Source organism: Rhincodon typus, chromosome 4 (genome assembly GCF_021869965.1).
Source record: "Rhincodon typus isolate 14 chromosome 4, sRhiTyp1.1, whole genome shotgun sequence".
Lineage (NCBI taxonomy): Eukaryota > Metazoa > Chordata > Chondrichthyes > Orectolobiformes > Rhincodontidae > Rhincodon > Rhincodon typus.
The window spans coordinates 85111192-85129406 of NC_063335.1; the positions used below are offsets into that span (position 1 = coordinate 85111192).

General features: G+C 38.5%; 1 protein-coding gene across 2 annotated transcripts in view; it reads right to left on the reverse strand.

Moving 5' to 3' along the window:
- cdh17 (cadherin 17, LI cadherin (liver-intestine)) overlaps nucleotides 1–18215 on the reverse strand; it is a 111051-nt gene that overhangs the window by 17871 nt on the left and 74965 nt on the right. For both annotated transcript variants that reach the window (XM_048595466.1, XM_048595467.1), the window contains exons 12-14: nucleotides 17635–17826; nucleotides 11212–11456; nucleotides 8194–8321 (exon numbers count right to left, since the gene is read on the reverse strand). In XM_048595466.1, coding sequence (XP_048451423.1) covers nucleotides 8194–8321; nucleotides 11212–11456; nucleotides 17635–17826 — 565 coding nt within the window. The remainder of the gene's footprint in view (nucleotides 1–8193; nucleotides 8322–11211; nucleotides 11457–17634; nucleotides 17827–18215) is intronic.

Genomic DNA, 18215 nt, shown 5'->3' on the forward strand with positions numbered 1-18215 from the left:
TATCTCAGATTCTCCAGCATCTGCAGTTCCTACTAACTTTGGGATAGTACACTGCATTAGTATTGCCACAGATGTTCATATTGTTATGATCTCAGCTGATTGTCATAGGATCATAGAATCATAGCAACCTACAACACAGAAGAAAGCTCCACAACCCATCTAATCTATATCGATCAAAAACAACCACCTAACTATTCTCATCCCATTTTCCAGCACTTGGCCCAAAGATTGTATGCCTCGGTATCACAAATGCATATCTAAATACTACAAGACAATGAAACATGACTTGATTGATCTTACTGCAGATTTTCTTTGACAACAGAACAGAAGTTTACTACACAATTGAAAAATACAAAATCAGCTATCTAAATATAAAAGACAGCTAGCAAGAGACCCAAGTCCAGAGAAATTTCACTACCATCTCAACTCTTCAGGCTTCTACTTAACTGACTCCCTACAATTTCTTTGCTGTAGACTGTGGAGACAATTCAATGAGTCCTTTCAAACTGCCTGAGTTTTAATAAATTGCAAATTTCTAACCAAACTGACTAGGTTAGGAAGCTTTACAAACTAAACACTTCTGCTGAGATAACTGGTTCTCTGAACTGCCCCAAACACCTTGGAGAGGAAACAAATTAAACGTGCTTCAGAACTCAACTCCAGTATTTTCTGTACTGCATTAAAAAGTTGCAAAATCCTACATTCTTCTATTAAACCTAACAGTATAAACATCTTTCCATTAACATCACAGGGGAGCTGCAGTTATTTGCTTTCTGAAAAATGATTTTAGTCACTGTTCTACAAGAATTTTCTGACTTTTTTTAAGAAAATTCTCACAGAAATATCCAACACTCATCTGCCTCTATCATGAAATCCAAATTCCAAAAATGATAATAAATGTAAATTAACAACTTTCATTACAATATGAACAGAGAACATAGAACCGTACAGCACAGAAAAAGACACTTTGGCCCACCATTCCAAACTAACTCCATCTCCCTGCACATGGTCCCTATCCCTTCATTCCCTGTCTCTTCATGTGTCTATCTAAATACCTCTTAAACGTTGCTATTGTATCTGCTTCTACCACCTCCCCTGGCAGCATATTCCAAGCATCTACCATCCTCTGTGTAAAAAATTTGCTTCATACATTTGCCTTTAAATGTTCTCCCTTTCACTTTAAACTTATGCCCCCTAGTATTTGACATTACTACCCTGAGAAAAGGACTCTGATTATCCACCTTATCCAGGTCTCTCAATATTTTATATACTTCTGTCAGGTTGTCCTGACCTGTCTTCACTAGACTATCAGCCTCTGACAGTCTAGTGAAGACAGTCCAAGTTTGTCAAATCTCTTCATGTAGGTAATACACTTTAAAGTAGGCAACATTGTGCTAAATCGCTTTTGCACCTTCTGCAAAGCCTCATAGAGTGTCACAATCAGAACTGCATACAACACTTCAAATTGATTGATTGATTGATTTCTTGTCACCTGTACCAAAATACAGTGAAAAGCTTTGTTTATGAGCGGTACAGGCAGATCACAGCAAGCAAAGAATGTACAGATCAAAAAGACTTACAGGCATACAGGTTACATTATCTGAGGCTAGAATCCATTCAACAGTTTGCTAGCAGCTGGAAAGAAGCTGTTCCCGAGCCTGCTCATGTATGTTTTCAGGCATCTGTATTTTCTGCCTGATGTAAGAGGTTGGAGGAGGTCATTACCGGGGTGTGATGGGTCTTTGATGATGTTGGCCGCTTTTCCGCTGCAGCGTGGAATGTTAATAGAGTCCATGGATGTAAGGTTGGCTTCCGTGATGGTCTGGGCTGTGCACACCATCTTCTGTAGTTTCTTATGGTCCTGGGCAGAGCAGTTGCCATATCAGGCCGTTATGCACCATTCAGTACACTTTCAATGGTGCATCTGTAGAAGTTGGTGAGGGACTTTATGGACATGCCAAATTTCCTGAGCCGCCTGAGGAAGAAGAGGCATTGTCGTGCCTATTGACTGTCACATATATGTGGGAAGTCCAGGACATGTCATCGATTATCGTCACTCCGAGGAACTTGATGCTCCTCACTCTCCCAACCTCAGTTTCGTTGATGTAGTTGGAGGTGTGTTCTCCTCCTTTCTTTCCGAAGTTGATGATCAGTTCTTTAGTTTTGCTGACATTGAGAGACAGATTGTTTTCATTCCACCTCTTCACCAAGCCCACTATCTCCCTTCTGTATTTTCACTCGTCGTTGTTAGATATCCGTCCCACTACGATGGTGTCATCAGCAAACATGTAGATGGCGTTCATTCAGAATTTGGCAACACAGTTGTAAGTGTAAAGGCAGTATGATATCGGGCCGAGGACGCATCCCTGGGGAGCTCCGGTGTTGAGTGTTATTGTGGAGGAGGTGCAGTTACCCATCCTCACTGATTGCAGCCTATGGGTCAGAAAGCTGAGGATCCAGTTGCAGAGAGCAGAGCTGAGACCAAGGTCACACAGTTTTGACATCAGTCTGGGTGTGGCCTCAGTAAAGTTTTATACAGCTGAAACATGACTTACTAATATTATTCTCAACGCCTCAGCCACTAAAGTCAAGCATGCTGTATGCCTTCTGTACTACCTTATCCAGTTGTGTTGCCACTTTTCAGGGAACTGTGGATTTGCACTTCAAGATCCCTCTGTTTATCAATGCTCCTCAGAGTCCTGCAAATTTCCTGTATACTTTCCTCTTGCATTTAATCTCCCAAAATGTATCACCTCACACTTGCCCATATTAAACACCATCTGCCATTTCTCCGCCCAGCTTTCCACTTGATCTATATCCCACTTTAACAACCTTCCTTCCTATTCACAATTCCACCATTTTTGTGCCAACTGCAAGCCTTATTTACATTTTAGAGCACTTACGTTTTCATCCAAATCATTTATTACAAACAACAGGGTCCCAGCATTGATCCTTGCAGAACACCACTGATCCTAGACTTCCAATGAGAAAAGTGCCCCTCCACAACTACCATCTGTCTTCTAAGACCAAACAAATTTTGTATCCAACACACTGTGGATCCCATGTTACTTATTCTTCTGGACCAGCCCACCATGAGGGACCTTATCAAATGCTTTAATAAAGTCCATGTAGACTGCACCCACTGCCTTACACTGAATCGTCTTCGTTACTTCCTGAAAAACTCATTCAAATTTGTGAGACGGCATGCCCCTCACAATGCCATGTTGACTATCCCTAATAAGTCCATTATTTTCTAAACACAAGTAAATCCTTTCCCTTAGTGTCTTTGCTAATAATTTCACTACTACTAAGGTAAGGCTCACTGGCCTATGCTCAAAATAAATCATGCTTGAGGGGTGAAACATTTTGTGCAGACTTGGGTCCCATAAAAGGGATGAGTCAGGGAAACAGGTAATTATGTTTATCTAGCAATCTTGTGATTGCCTGTATTCAGGGAGCAAATCCTTTTTTAAACTATTGTGGTTATCTCATACAAAAGAATCCTTCATCATACTCTTACAGTTATGAGTTTCGTTGTGTTGATATATGGGGACGATAGCCAAATACAACTAACTTAAGAACAATCATTAACTGATGAATCAGTCTTTATGTATCTTTATTCGTTCAAGGGATGTGGGCGTTGCTGGCGAGGTCAGCAATTATTAGCCATTCCTAATTGCTCTGAAGAAAGTGGCGGTGAGCTACCTTCTTGAACTGCTGCTGACGTTAGGTTGTAGATAGACTCACAATGCTTTAAGGAAGGGGTGTCCAAGTTTTTGACCTAACGGCAGTGAAGGAATTGCAATATAGTTCCAAGTCAGGATGACATGGGGCTTGGAGAGGTGCTCACAGTGTTTGTATTTTCATGCATCTTCTAAATGTTAGATGCTGCGGGTTTGGAACATCCTGTCAAATGAGCCTTGGAGAATTACTGCAGTGCATCTTGTACATGCACATAATGATACAAATATGCATCAATGATGAATAGATTGAATATTGAAGGTGATGGATATGGTGCTAATCAAGTGGGATGCTTAAACCTGGATGCTGTCAAGCTACTTGAGTGTTGTTGGAGCTGCACTCATCCAGGCAAGTGGGGAGAATTCTATTGCACTTCTGACTTGTATCTTGCAGATGGTAGACAGCATTCAGGAGTCAGGCGATGAGTTACATGTCACAGTATTCCTAACCTCAATATATCTTTAAGTTTTAATGGATGCTGATTAATGAGAAAACTATAAGTTTTTGTTATTCTGCATTCCCAATAGATATGACATCTCCTACTATACATATTGAAATGGAAGTAGGAAGCCCGCTTACTCTAATGGCTACTTTATCAAACACCATTCCTTCCATATTTTCTAATGCAGCCTGTTCCCAGTATACAGGTGCATTGTGGACTAATTGATAGACATTGTCTTTTATTATTAGTCAACAATTATCCTGGTATCATATGTCTCTCAGGATGGTAGAAAACAAATTAGATGGACTTTGACCTTTCCCTCAGCTAGCAATTCGTGGCTAAGAAGAAGGGCGGAGGAAGACAGGAGAAGGATATTTCACAACAAAAATGAAAATGAGTCAGAACATAATAATAGAAACTGGGCACTATGCATTATAGCTGAACACTGAGTCTACATGCAACACTTGGAAGATGCAGGGTGATTATCAAAATGTATTGCATTTAGTTGAATTACTGGAGAGACCTTTCTGCTGCTGTACCACATAAAATCAGGGCTTTTCCATTACTACAGCATTCCTTGTGAGAAAGTATTGAATGAATGACAAACTCCGATTAGAGGCAAGTTTTTTTTTCACAGAATGGAAAATTAGAGGCATGAGCAGGTGAATCAAACTATTTGTTTTAATGAAAATAGTATCTAATAAGAAAGTTTCAAAGCATAGGAATGGTCCTTGAATTCTCCAATTTATATTTATTTTTATTTCCCAATCTCTTCCTCCTTCTTGCTTTGTGATTGGCCTCCTCACTTCAAAGCAATTCCATGGAGGTGTAAGAGACCATTACTATTGCAGACACAGAGCTCAGAACGTCACAAAGGGTAAACTGCATGTAAGCAATTTCTGATTTTAGCAATCCAATTCAGTTGAAAACTAACTTGGTGGTCATTTCTACCCTGGAGGACCAACTCTGCAGAATCAGTAAAAAGAGACATTTTGGCGTGGGGTGGGCATGGAGCAGCACTGGAGAGAGTAGAGACTGGGCTAGGGTGAGGGAGATAGAGGAGCACTGGACAGACTGGAATAAGGTGGGGTGTAAAAGAAAGTTCAAACTTTGCCAAGGCAGCTGAAGTCCTTGCTGCCAAAATCAAGAGACAGTTATGTGGAGGAGGAGGATCTACTAATTGTTAAAATTAGATTGAGTTGGATGTGATGTTGGTTAGTGATCAGATTCTGCATGAATCACTCTGAAGTATTTGCTGTGGTCATGTTGGTTTCAAACAGAAATATGATTAATTTTTTTATCAGTTTGCTTTAGATTAAAATTTAGATTACTGTACATGAGTGTTGTGCTTCATATTCACATTTGTGTCTTGTCAAAAAGGCTAAACAATCCATGCACTGATTTGCGCCAAGTTGATCTGCAAGCTGACTCTGAGTCTTAAAATACAATGCTGATACTGTGTTAGGCAAGACATGATCTTAGAAGTCATAAAGAACTAACATGACATACCAAGAGGTATAACTTTTTATTTTAAGGTCAAGTTTTTATTCATTCTCAGGTTGTGGGATCATTGACAAAACCACCATTTATTTTCAATACATAATTGCCCTGAAATGATGGTGAAATAGTTATGTACACTGAGTGGTATGGTAAGACATTTTAGCAGCTGAGAAAACCACATTAGGGCAGAACTGGGATCCCATTAAAACTGGACCAGGTAGAGTCTGGAACTTTTCCTTCCCTGAAGAACCAGTTAGATTTTTAATGACAATTCTCGAATTATGACTCATTCAAAACTTGATATAAAACAGGCAAAATGCTGGGAAGTTAAAGTCACATTTTGATACGTGAGGATGCAAGTTCTACTTACAGATTGAAAAGTAATCCTGAACCGAAGAAAATAATCTGGAGTAACATTTTAAAAATACCGTAGCTTTAAAAATATCTTTTTAAACACATGGATTAAAGCTTGATCTGTAATTATGTCATCATGTAAGCACATATTAAATTGTATTAATCAAAAATATTTGGAACAAAATAAAATCAAACTGAATAATAGCAGCTTATAATTAAATCACACCTTTGAAATAATGAAACAGCCAAAGACACCTCACAGGAGCATTATACAGCAAAATATGATAATGAGCCACATCAAGAGAAGGCTTAGAATTTCACTAAGTCAGGTAGATATGGTAACGTTTTTAAAAATGGTGGTTGGGAACCAACTGTGGGATTTCTGACACTATGCCTGGGGTTTCAGACCTTCAGGACTGTCTTTTAGGGCTGATCCATGTTGCAAGCTCACACCCAACTGGCTCCATTACAGAAATAGGTGTGGCATTCCTCTCCGCAATGTTCATGGAGTTGAACCAAATTTTGAAAGAGTCATGATTCTTCGCTCGTCAGGGATGAACAATAACATGTATGAAGGAACCTTTGAAAGTTGAGATCAAAAGATCTGCCTCACTCACTCCATGCCAAAGTATGCCCCCAAAATCTCACCTTGCCTCCTCGTCCCACCATGCTAAGGTATAGCACTTTAATGCCGAATCAAACACTATATAGAAGCAAAAAATCTCGACTGCATGACAGTTGCTTGTGTTAAAAAAGTTTTCTTTTGAAAGAGAATTGTTTATAATTTTCCAATATGTTAAAATGAATATGTTTTATAAAGCTCCCTTCTACCACCGTGTAATAAAAGCATCAATTGTCCAGATATTTTAAGCTGCAATATTTGCAAAAGCAGGGGACTTGAGATCACTTAACCTTCTGTGAATAAAAATGTAAAATTGAGATATTAGACAACTAGAGCTGCCAATCAAGCTGGGGTGCTACTGTTTCAACAATTGAATGGTGTCTGGGCTCTTGGACAAGAATACAAGCTTGTCGTGGGGGCATGATGGGGTCATGATGACGTCTGCATGACCATACTTTGGAATGAGTTGGGGGGTTGCCCAATTTTTGGGGGGGGGGGCTGTGCGTGATGGGAGGAGCGGCATACATCAGCATTGAAACTATAAGGAGCCATGGGCATGTATGTGTTGATTAGGAGGTAATATAGAAATGGCATGTGGAGGATATGGATTTGAGGGGTGTGAACTGCTGGTCTTTTTCTTGAAACAGCTGAGATGAACAGTACTGAGGTGGGTTTTTTTAAAGTCCTGTCTCCACAGTCTTCAGCCCTTGAAACTCTGCACAAACCTTTGCAGAGTTGGTTGACCTGATGTCAGCAGGCACCAAGCTCCCTTCAATAAATATCCCATCTTATGAACTGGTGTTTTCCAAGATGGAGATGTGAAACTTACAATTTTCAAGACAGGTTTCAGTGATGAAAGTCAAGCCCATTTGTTCAAATAAATAAATGCTTGGACAAAGAGGTAGGTTTTAAGGAGAATCTTAAAGAATAAAAATGAAGCGAGAAGGTAGAGAAGTATTGGGAGTGAATTCCAGAGCTCAGGGCCTGGATAATTTGGGACACAGTTACCAAATACACAGCATTTATAATTGGGAATGTACAAGACGCCAGACTTAGAGGAACACAAATAGATTAGAAGTTGTGAGCCTAGGGGAGATAACAGAAAAATGCAATGAAGAGATTTAAAAACAAGGATGAGAATTTGTGAATTTGTTAAGAACAATTTTTGTTCTGTGGTGGTGGTGGAAACCTGAACAAAATGTAATATCATTGTGTTTTGAAATCCCATCATACACATGTGTTGCCACAGAACATTGTTAAGTTATATTAATTCCCTGTTGTTCCTCCATAATGTTGACCATGATCAGAAATGGAGAATGGTATCTCTGGTGTAACCTCAAATTTGTTTTTAATTTAAGGAAATTAAGGGATGTAGAAAAAGTGAAGGGTGCTAGATTTGAGGTAGAAGGTTAGCCATGATCTTGTTGAATGGGAGAGCAGGTTTGAAGGGCCAAGTGGCCTACTCCCACTCCAATCCTAATGTTCATTTAGTCTTATTATTCTCCTCTTCAAAGCACGAGTGTATAGTTCTTACCTTTTTCCATTGCAGCAGCCGTGATCTTAAGATATTTTTGCTTTTCTGCATCCAATTCATCCTTAACAAAGATTTCTCCAGTTTTAGAGTCAATCCTGAACCATTCAAGTGGATCTTGTAGGCTATATCTAAATAATCAAATGCAGATCATTGGTTTTATTTCTCAATCCAAATAATCTCCATCTGCCAGCATCAGGCACATGGTAAAATTTAAACAGTTATGTTTAGATTTTCCCAAAAAATCTGAAATGGTACTCTGACAACAAAAGAACAGCTAAAGGATAAAATGATTTTTAAAAGAAGTTACTAAATGTAGTACTTCAATTTAGAATATTTCTCTTCATTGTAACTTCCCTTAATATACAGATACTGCTAAAGCAACAAAATGCTTGCAGCTCACTCTCATTGACCACTGTGAAAGCACATGACATTGTGAGTAATGACCATATTTAAGGATACTGGGCAACAGACGGTTAAAATGGGAAGAATTCTAAATTTCAGTGGCAGGCTTATCCCACCAGATTCCAATAATAATCCAACCTGGCTGGTCAAAAGCATCAGTGCACTGAAATATCACCTACTTCATACAATGTATTATCAGGCTTGTCACAGAAGAATGATTCATATCCTGCTACTCATTGACATACACACCAGCTCCTCAATTAAAAAAAAATCTTCTTGTGTTCACAGAGAATTTGCTCCACCCTTTTGCTATTCTGCCTGTCACTGCCTGTTGGCATAAGTATAAAAATAGCTCTGCTCTTGGGTGTAGGTTCCTGATCTTCAACCCACAGGCAACCTATTGTGCATCAAGAAAATATGCCCCCAAACATCTAAGTCACAGTTTAATGGTTATGACCTCAGATATTAGATGCTGTTACCAAGGATATCAGATTTCAGGCACATCGACCTGAATAGTAATCTTAGATACCTGAGCCATATACATATTGACACATGGCAAATCAGATTAGAATGCATGGCTAAACAACTGGTGTGGGAGAAGTTGGATCCAGTTCATGGGGCACTAGCATTAATACTAGGGAAAGTGCAATCTATTCCAGTTTATATGTTTTTGGGATACTTTCATGGAATAGCATTTTCTGGACTCTACCAGAGGACAGACTAGACTGGTAATGAGCGATGAGATAGAATTAATTAAATGTCTCAAAGCAAATGAGGAGGCAGTAACTATAAGATATTTGAATTTTGTGTTCAGTACAAGAAAGAGTAGAATGGGTCCAAGACTACTTGTTGGAATATGAATAAGGTCTCAACGCAGAGCCAGCTAAAGTGATGGGCAGATTAGCTTAAACAAAGGGTCAATAGAGATTCAGTAGCAGACATTTATAGGTATTTCAGAATATACAGAACAGATACATTCTATAGAGTGAGAGAAAAATTCCAAGGGATGGAGCCACTCTCTCCATAGCTAACTAAAAACGTTAAAAAAATCAAACCTAAATAAAAAGCATATAATTTTGCAGAGAAGTGGCAGGCCAGAAGTTTGAACAGGATATGAATATGGCAAAGAATGACCAAAAAATTAATAAGTAGGGAAAAATTAAAGTACAAGAGGAAACTAACCAAAGACATAAAAACAAAATTTAAAATAGAAAAGCATTAACAAATTTAACATTAAATCACACAAGTGGGAGTGGTGAATTAATAATGGAAAATAAGTAAATGGCAGATGATTTGAACAAGAGTTTCGTATTGGCTTTCACTATAGAGCACACAAATGACATTCTAGAAGCAGTAATTAATCAGGAAATGGAAAAGAGGGAGGAAACTCACAATTACTAGCGATGTGTTACTAAGAAAATTCTTGCAACTGCAGACTGACAAGTGTATGGTCCCAATGACCTTCATCCTGGGATCTTAAAGAATTTATGACTGAGATAGTTGATATATCATTTTGATTTTCCAAATTTTCTTGATTCAGGAATGATTCCATTAAATTGGAAAATTGCAATTATAACTCCTTTACTCAAAAAGGTAGGGAAACAGAAAGCATGAGATTACAGGCCAGTTACATTTACATCTGTGATAGTGATTAATATCTCTGACATTTCCTTATTCCCATTAGAAATTTGCCTGTCTCTGCTTATAATGAGTCCACATTTGTATTTGCTAATCTTTCTCTTTCTGCATACTTACAGAAGCTCTTACTGGTCATTTTTTATGTTTCTCAATAGTTAATTTCACATTCTATTTCATCATTTGCAGAAGTCATTTGATAAGATACTGCACAAAAAGCTAGTTAATAAGATACAAGCCCAAATGTTGGAGATGGTTTATTAGGATGGATAGTCAGTTGGTTAACTAATAGAAAACAGAAACTTCAGATAAAAAGTCTATGATGATACTAGGCTTTAAAGAGATGTATATTGTCCTTTTTTTTGGAAGAGACGTTTTAAACCATAGATGGAAAGCTGTCTCTTCCAAGACAATAAAGTAAACAGCTTGTGAGGCCTTGGGGTTTTCTTTTTCTATGTTAGAACAAGAAAAGCAGCATGAATGGGTACAGTCAGGCTCCTACAGAACCAGAGTTTTATTTTAGCTTTCAGCAGTTGTTGGGGTTTTGAAGTTTGTTATGTAAGCAGCTGTACATCTCTCTTGGCTGCAGCTAACTTTCTGAAAAATAATTATGCAAATGTCCAATCTTAGATGCTTGTGTCCAGTGGGGGACTTGAATTCAATAAAAACCTGGAATTAAGAGTGTAATGATGACCATGAATCCATTGTTGATCGTTGGAAAAACTCATCTGGTTCTCTAATATCCTTTAGGGAAGGAACTGGCATCCTTACCTAGTTTGGGTTACATTGACTCCAGACCCAAGCAATGTGGTTGATTCTTGACTGCCCTCTGGGCAATTAAGAATAGGCAACAAATGCTGCCTAGCATGAATGAATAAAAAGAGGAATTCCTTTGAGGCTCTAGTCTTGAATATCCACTAGCATTGTGCTTGTGTAAACCTTTAAATATGTTTTAGTAAGCAGATTCTGACTATTTAGTACCTCACTTCACCACCTTCAGGATCTTTGGCTTCCACTTTAAGCAAGATATCACCCCTGGAGGCATTCTCTAATATCCATTTTCGATATGAAGATTCTAAGAACTGTGGTGGTTCATCGGTATCAGTCACATTAACAATCAGGAAGGTGAAAGAGCTTGAGTTATACGCCACACCTTCCACAAGTGGTTCCGGATTTGTGGCGCTGATTTTTAACTTGTAAGATGAATACTCTTCAAAGTTTAGTGGCTGAGGGAACAGACAGTAAAAACAATTAAATAACTCAAATGGAATAAGTCTCTCCATTCCTAAAGAGAATTGAATTTCAATGACAACTTTGAGGTTCACACATCCAACTTTATTGTTATACCTTGCTGGGATAGTGCATTTTGCAAATGTAAACGTTTTCTTACTGGACTTCAAATTATGACCAATATTCTCCCTATCAAGGTCTACATCAGCCTACATGTTCAACTGCAGCTTTTTAAACTAATATTCATATTTCATCCCTTTCTCTTCTCTTTGCAATTCTGATTTGAATGTTCTAATTTCCATCCTTTTTAATTCCATTTCTTGTTGTCTTAATTCCAAATCCCTTGCCTTACCTTTTTCTGCCCTTTCTTTCTCCTTTTCTTCCAACTCCATTTTCTTAATTTTTCTCCTCATCCTAAAGCTCCTTTTACTATAATTGAATATCGCTTGATTCTGATGCTTCGGTAACTGAAGTATTTGGCCTCTCTAGTACTTCCTCTATGTTAGCAGTTGAATTTCTCTGCCTTTCTTGAGTTACCAGGCAATGCTACCTCCAGTTTACCAACTACCACCAATTCAACCAACCTGAGCTTTGAAAGTTTCCTTGAGACTGACATTGACAATGCTGCCATTGCCAAGAAATCCTTTGCTAATTCCAGTGCAATGTTTTAATTGCAGTACATAATCCGGTGCTTTCCTTCACCTTTGTTATTTAGTAATACCTCACAAACAAGCCCCAAAGTTTGTTACACTCACTGGGTGGAGCATTGGAAATCAAGTCCTGCTATTGCAGGAGTTATCACAAAAGCTCAACTTTTTTTAAAAATATGAACAATTCCCAAATTAACTGGGTTCTTAGATCCAGATTGACAGAAAACATGGGCCAGCTTCCCATACTCAGGGAGAATTGCTATAAATAAATAGATTCTAGCTACAGATAAACAATTATGAGCCATCAGTGAACAACTCTACTAATTAAAACTCTAACTCCCCTATAAACTCCCCCAATGCACACACACACATGGACAGTGACAGACAGGAAATGAAACCAGGGGGTGATGGCTGGCGGGAAAGACTGGAGGGTTCACCGAGATGACCTTTTTGACTTGTTAGAACATGTTACTCCTTGATTCTTCTGAAAGGTGGCTGCTTCACATTTATAAAGTCTCTGACTTCCTTGTTAAGAGTCATAGCCCACAGGAACCTCTGAGATAAAAATAAACTGGCTTTTTTCAGGCTTATTGTGTCTTTTCTTACTGCAGAGAAAGGAGACAGCTTCTGCTGTTGCAGAGATCCAATGACTTCTCCCAAACATTCATACCTGCTAAGCTGTTCAGCTATCTGGGAGCCAATGACATTGTTGTTGGCAGGCAGAAGGCCTTTGTCATCAATTACTGATCACTAACCCACATATCAATCAGCTACTTGTTGCCAGCGAAAGCTCCATTCACACATAGTCCTTGGCTTCAGGTCATCTGCAAATCGTTATCCTAGAAAAACGCCTGTGTCTTAAATACTTTGTGTGAAATAACCGCAACTCTCCGGGGTGAAAATTCTAGATATCCACTAACCTCTGCAAGAAGAAATTACTTCACAACTCAGATATAAATGACAGCCTCCCCTTGTGCTGTAATAATGTCCCTTGGTTATATATTTTTCACTCATGGAAATATCTTCTCAACATCTACCTCAAAATCTTATCTGTTTTAATATGATCACCCCTCATTCTTCTAAAATGTAAAGAATAAAGGCGTTATCCGCTTCACCATTCCTGATACGTCAACTCCTTTTTCCCAGGAATCAGTCTAATGAATCTCTATTGAACTGCCTCCAATGCCAGCATATCCTTTCTTAAATACAGGAACTAAAATTTCATAAAGTACTCTAGGTGTGGACTCACTGATACCCTGTACAATTGTAACAAGACGTCATTATTTTTAAACTCTAACATCGTAACATTAAAATCCAAAACTCCATTTGTCTTCTTAATTACTTGTATGCTAACTTCTTGTGTTTCATGCAGAAAAGCACCCAGATCTCTCTGTGTTACATTTTTTCTCTCTCTTTGAATAATGGTCTGCCTTTTGATTCTTCCTATCAAAATGCATGACCTCACACTTTCTACATCAAACTCCACTTACTAAATTTTTGTTCACTCACTCAACCTTTCTATCTCCCATTATAGGTTCTTTATGTTCTCATCAAAAACTGTGTCAGCAAATTTGAATACATTGCTCTCTGCTGCCTCCTCCAAGTCATTAATAAAAATAGTAACCAATAGAGGCCCTAGGCTATGGTGTTATTCCATTAGTTACTTATTTCTAACCTGAAAAGGATCCATTAATCCAGACACTCTGCCTTTTGAGTGTTAACCAATCCTCAATCCATGGTAATACATTACCCTAAAACTGTGAGCCCTTATTTTTGTGCAATTACCTTTCACGAGGCATGCTATTGAATGCCTTCTGGAAATCCAAATACCATTATACCAATTGGTTACTGTTTATCAATTCTGCTTATATCCTCAAAGACTTCTCACAAATGTGTCAAACATGATTTCCATTTTACAAATCTATGTTGATTCTGCTTGTTTTTAATCAAGCTTTTCTAAATGTCCTGTTATTACTTCTCTAATAATGGACACTAGGTTTTGCCCAATGACAGATTTTAGGCTAACTGGCCTGTAGTTTCCTTCCTTCTTGAATAGGGGCATCACATTACCCATTTCCATTCCATTGGAACCCTCTTGAAATCTGTGATTTATGGAATATTTTGCCAAATGCCTCCACTATCGCTGCACCTACTTCATTTAAAACCCCTGATGCAGACCATCAGATCCTGATGACTTATCTGCCTTTAATCCCATTGGTCTGTCAAATACTTTGTCCTTTGTGATGGGTCCATGACAAGATCTTTTCTCTCACCAGCACCTCACTTATTTGATATCTTTGGGATGTTTATAGTGTAGTCTACCATGAAGATTGATGCAAAATATTGTTTTAAATTATCTGGCATTTCCCTATTCCTTGTTATTATTTTCCCAGTTGCATCCTTCAAAGGGCCCACACTTACTTTAGCTACTCTGTTTTTATTTGCCCATAGAAGTTCTTGGTATTTGTTATTATATTTTCTGCCTAATTACGTTCATAATCAATTTTCTCGCTTTGTGTTAGTTCTTTAGCCATCCGTGGCTAATCTCTAATAAGAATCTCAACATTCTGCCTTATCAATTGTTTTAACCACATCGTTTTTAACTGGATACTTTCCATGATCACCTTTGTCAACCATGGGTGGTTTGTGCTTGTCATTTTGTCCTTCTTTTTGACCAGAATTAGTTTTTGATGAACATTAAGAAATATCTGCTTAAATGTCTGCCACTTCTCATCCACTAACATCTCCCTTAGTCTGTTTTCCTCGCTTACTTACAACAAATCTTTCTTCATATCTCTGTAATCATGCTTATTTAAGTTGAAGACGATGGTTTGAGAGCAAAGTTGCGTACCTTGAAACTGAATTTGAAATTCTATCATGCTATGATTGCTACACCCCAGAGGATCCTTAGCAGTGAGGTTTCTTATTAACCCTTCTTATTATAAGACTACGGATGCTTTACCTTTACCTTACATTAAGATATCTAAAATAGCAGGCTCCTGTGTAAGTTTTGCAATGTATTCCTCATGCGCTCCACAAATTTCTCTTCCGTGTTATCATTGCCCATCTGACTTGTCCGATCCAAATGCAAATTAAAATCACCCATAAGAAGTAGAAGCAGAAGTAGACCATTCAGCCCATCAAGAATGCTCTGCCATTCAATGAGATAATTGCTGAATGATAATCCTCAACTTCACTTTCCTGTCTTTTCCACACTGCCCTTGATTCCTACTACTTATTAAAACTTTGTTCATCTCAGCCCTAGAAGACACTCAACAGTCCAGACTCAATAGCCATCTGAATTCCACAGCCAAAGAATTCTACAGATTCACCACCATCTGAGAAAAAGTATATTTAGCATCTTTAACATAGCAAAATATCCCAAAATACTTTATGAAATCTTATCAACAGGTATGACACTGAGCCACATATGATATTGGAATAATTAATTTGACACAGAGATCGATTTTAAGGAGAGAGGTGCAGAGGTGCTTAGGACAGCATTTCCATGTTACCTCAGTCTACGTTCCCAAGGCACTACAGAAATCCAGAATCACATGTCAGAAGTGGTTAGTTACAACGTACTTTACATACAAATTAGCGATAGGTCACTTGGCCTCTTGAGCCCACTCCACCGTTCAGTAAGTTCAAGGCTGACCTGATTACTTCACATTCCAGCTTATCCTCAAGAACCTTTCACCCCCTTGTTTCCTTTGGGATATCATCGACAAATTTGCTGAGCACTGCATCACTAAAAATTCTTCTTTGCTGTCCGGCTAACAACAGCCTGGTGGTGGGAAGCCCAAGAGGGTCAACCTCAGACAAAGGAAGGAAAATGTTTCACTTTGAGCAAAGAGTAGAGGCAACCTGTAAACTAATTCAATTATGAAAGCAGATTCTATTGCACAGGACATTGTTGGAGAGAACAGAATTCTTGGGATATCACTGGCTCAATGTTGAAAGCCTCAAACCAGCTAACTAAAAGATTGCAGAGGATAACAGTTCACCCCTTCCTAGCCCAAACTCACTCACTGAACTATTTCCAGGTTAGTACACAAAATCCCCCAGTGCATAGACTGCACATTACATACCCAAGAAAATTGTGATGCCCTTCTTGTAACCTCCATTATTTAATAACTTATACTGTGTTCTACAGTGAGGAAATTTTTCAGTAGCATGTAAATATCTCCCACCCATGACTTCTTTACCTTGCCATTCCTTATTTCCATCTAAACTGATTCTACATCCTGCACTATTGCAACTACACCCCGAACCACCACTGACCTGATACCTTCCGTTATTAACAAAGATACCTCACCTCATTTTCCTTTTTGTCTATTGTTCTAGAACATCAAATACCTTTGGATATTGAATTCCCAGATTTGGTCAACTTGCAACCAGGGTCCCTGTAATAGCTTTCAAGTCATAGTTACTTATTTCTATTTGCGTCATCAATTCATCTACCTTGTTAAAAATGCTACATGCATCCAGAAAAAGGTTTTAACTTTGATTTTTTTTAAACCATTGTTACTGTGGTTCTAATTTATCCTGCACTCTCTTGCATAAATTTTCTACCCCATCTGTCACAGTTTGATTATTGTTTACCTCTTCAGCACTCTGCACCTGTGTTTTTTTGTTTCTTTTTGATTTTTTAAACTTCCCTTTGATTAGACCCTTGCCCCCTCTCCCTCCCACTAATTAGATGAAACCCATATTTGCATCCCCTACTGGTTCCAGAATGGGTCATATGAAGCCCCAATGGAATAGATGTCTCTTTCCCTAGTACTGATGCCAATGCCCTAATGAATCAAAACACATTTTCCCACATGAATCTTTGAGCCACACATTCAATTTAATCTTGTTTCCCTTATGTCAATTTGTATGTGGCACAGGTATGAATCTAGAGATTCAGAACCTTTGTGGTTCTGCTTTTAAGTTAGCCTCAAACTGCTCGCACTCCCTCAGCAGGACCTCATTCCTAGTCCCACTCATGTTCTGGTACCTACTGGATCACGATAACTGGATCTTTCCGCTTCCACTCCAAGTTCATGGGCAGCCCAAAAGAGATGTCCTTCTCAAACATTTTCCTGACTTTCTTCTTAGCTCTCCCCTAAAGCTAAGCACTAACAGTCAGAAACATTTATGGTAAGCATTTTAATTTCTAAGTCCAATGCTATAACCACAAATTCCATTACTGACAGAAATGTATTCATATCCTTTTGAAGGAGCTAATCAACTTAATGGCTTTTACAGTTAGAGCTTATGACAGCCCCATTTTCATTGTCGATTTTTTCTTGTGCATAACATGTGGCATAAACAACACAGAACAAGTGAAAGAGAAAGTGGTAATATAATGCAAGAGGTAATATAAATACAAGAGCTAAGAGTATAAAGTATCACATTGCACCACCCAACCTTAGCTCACCCAACACAACATAGGATCCAGGCGTTGACTGTCAGGAAATTATTGATAAATCAACTTATTTTGCAAGCACAGAAGCTATGATACTTTTCAAAACTTTACCTTTGCCAGCTGCACCATTCCTTTATTTGTTCTTTGATCAGTTATTATTTTGAACGTCCCATTGGCATCACCCTCTACAACACGATACTCAATCTCAGAGCTGCCTGTGAGTGGTTCGTCATCATCTGTTGCCTGAATCTCTATCAGTACTGTGCCCAATGAAGTATCTTCAGGTAAAGTGATGGGACCATACTGGCAAAAATCGAAACACAAAATTTTAGCAAGTAAAGGCACGTTTATATGGATAGTTTTGGGTTCAGAATGGTTAAGAATATGTCCCTCAATTGCTTTTTGCTGTTGTGTAGACCTCTAAGGTCCATGCATGGCAGCAACCTGCAAAACTGGAAGTCAATATGAAACAAAAACAGAAATTGCTGGAGAAACTTGGCAGGTCTGGCATTGCCTGTGGAAAGGACCCTTCCTAAAGGAATCATTGTGTCTGCACACTGATCAGTTTGCATGGAAGCTCAGAGTGGCTGCACAACCACACAGCTTATAAAGATCACTGCAGTCAGCTCCAGGACTTTTCTTAAATTTAACCTATTTATCTAATCAATGTTACTGTACACCTCAAGAGCAGG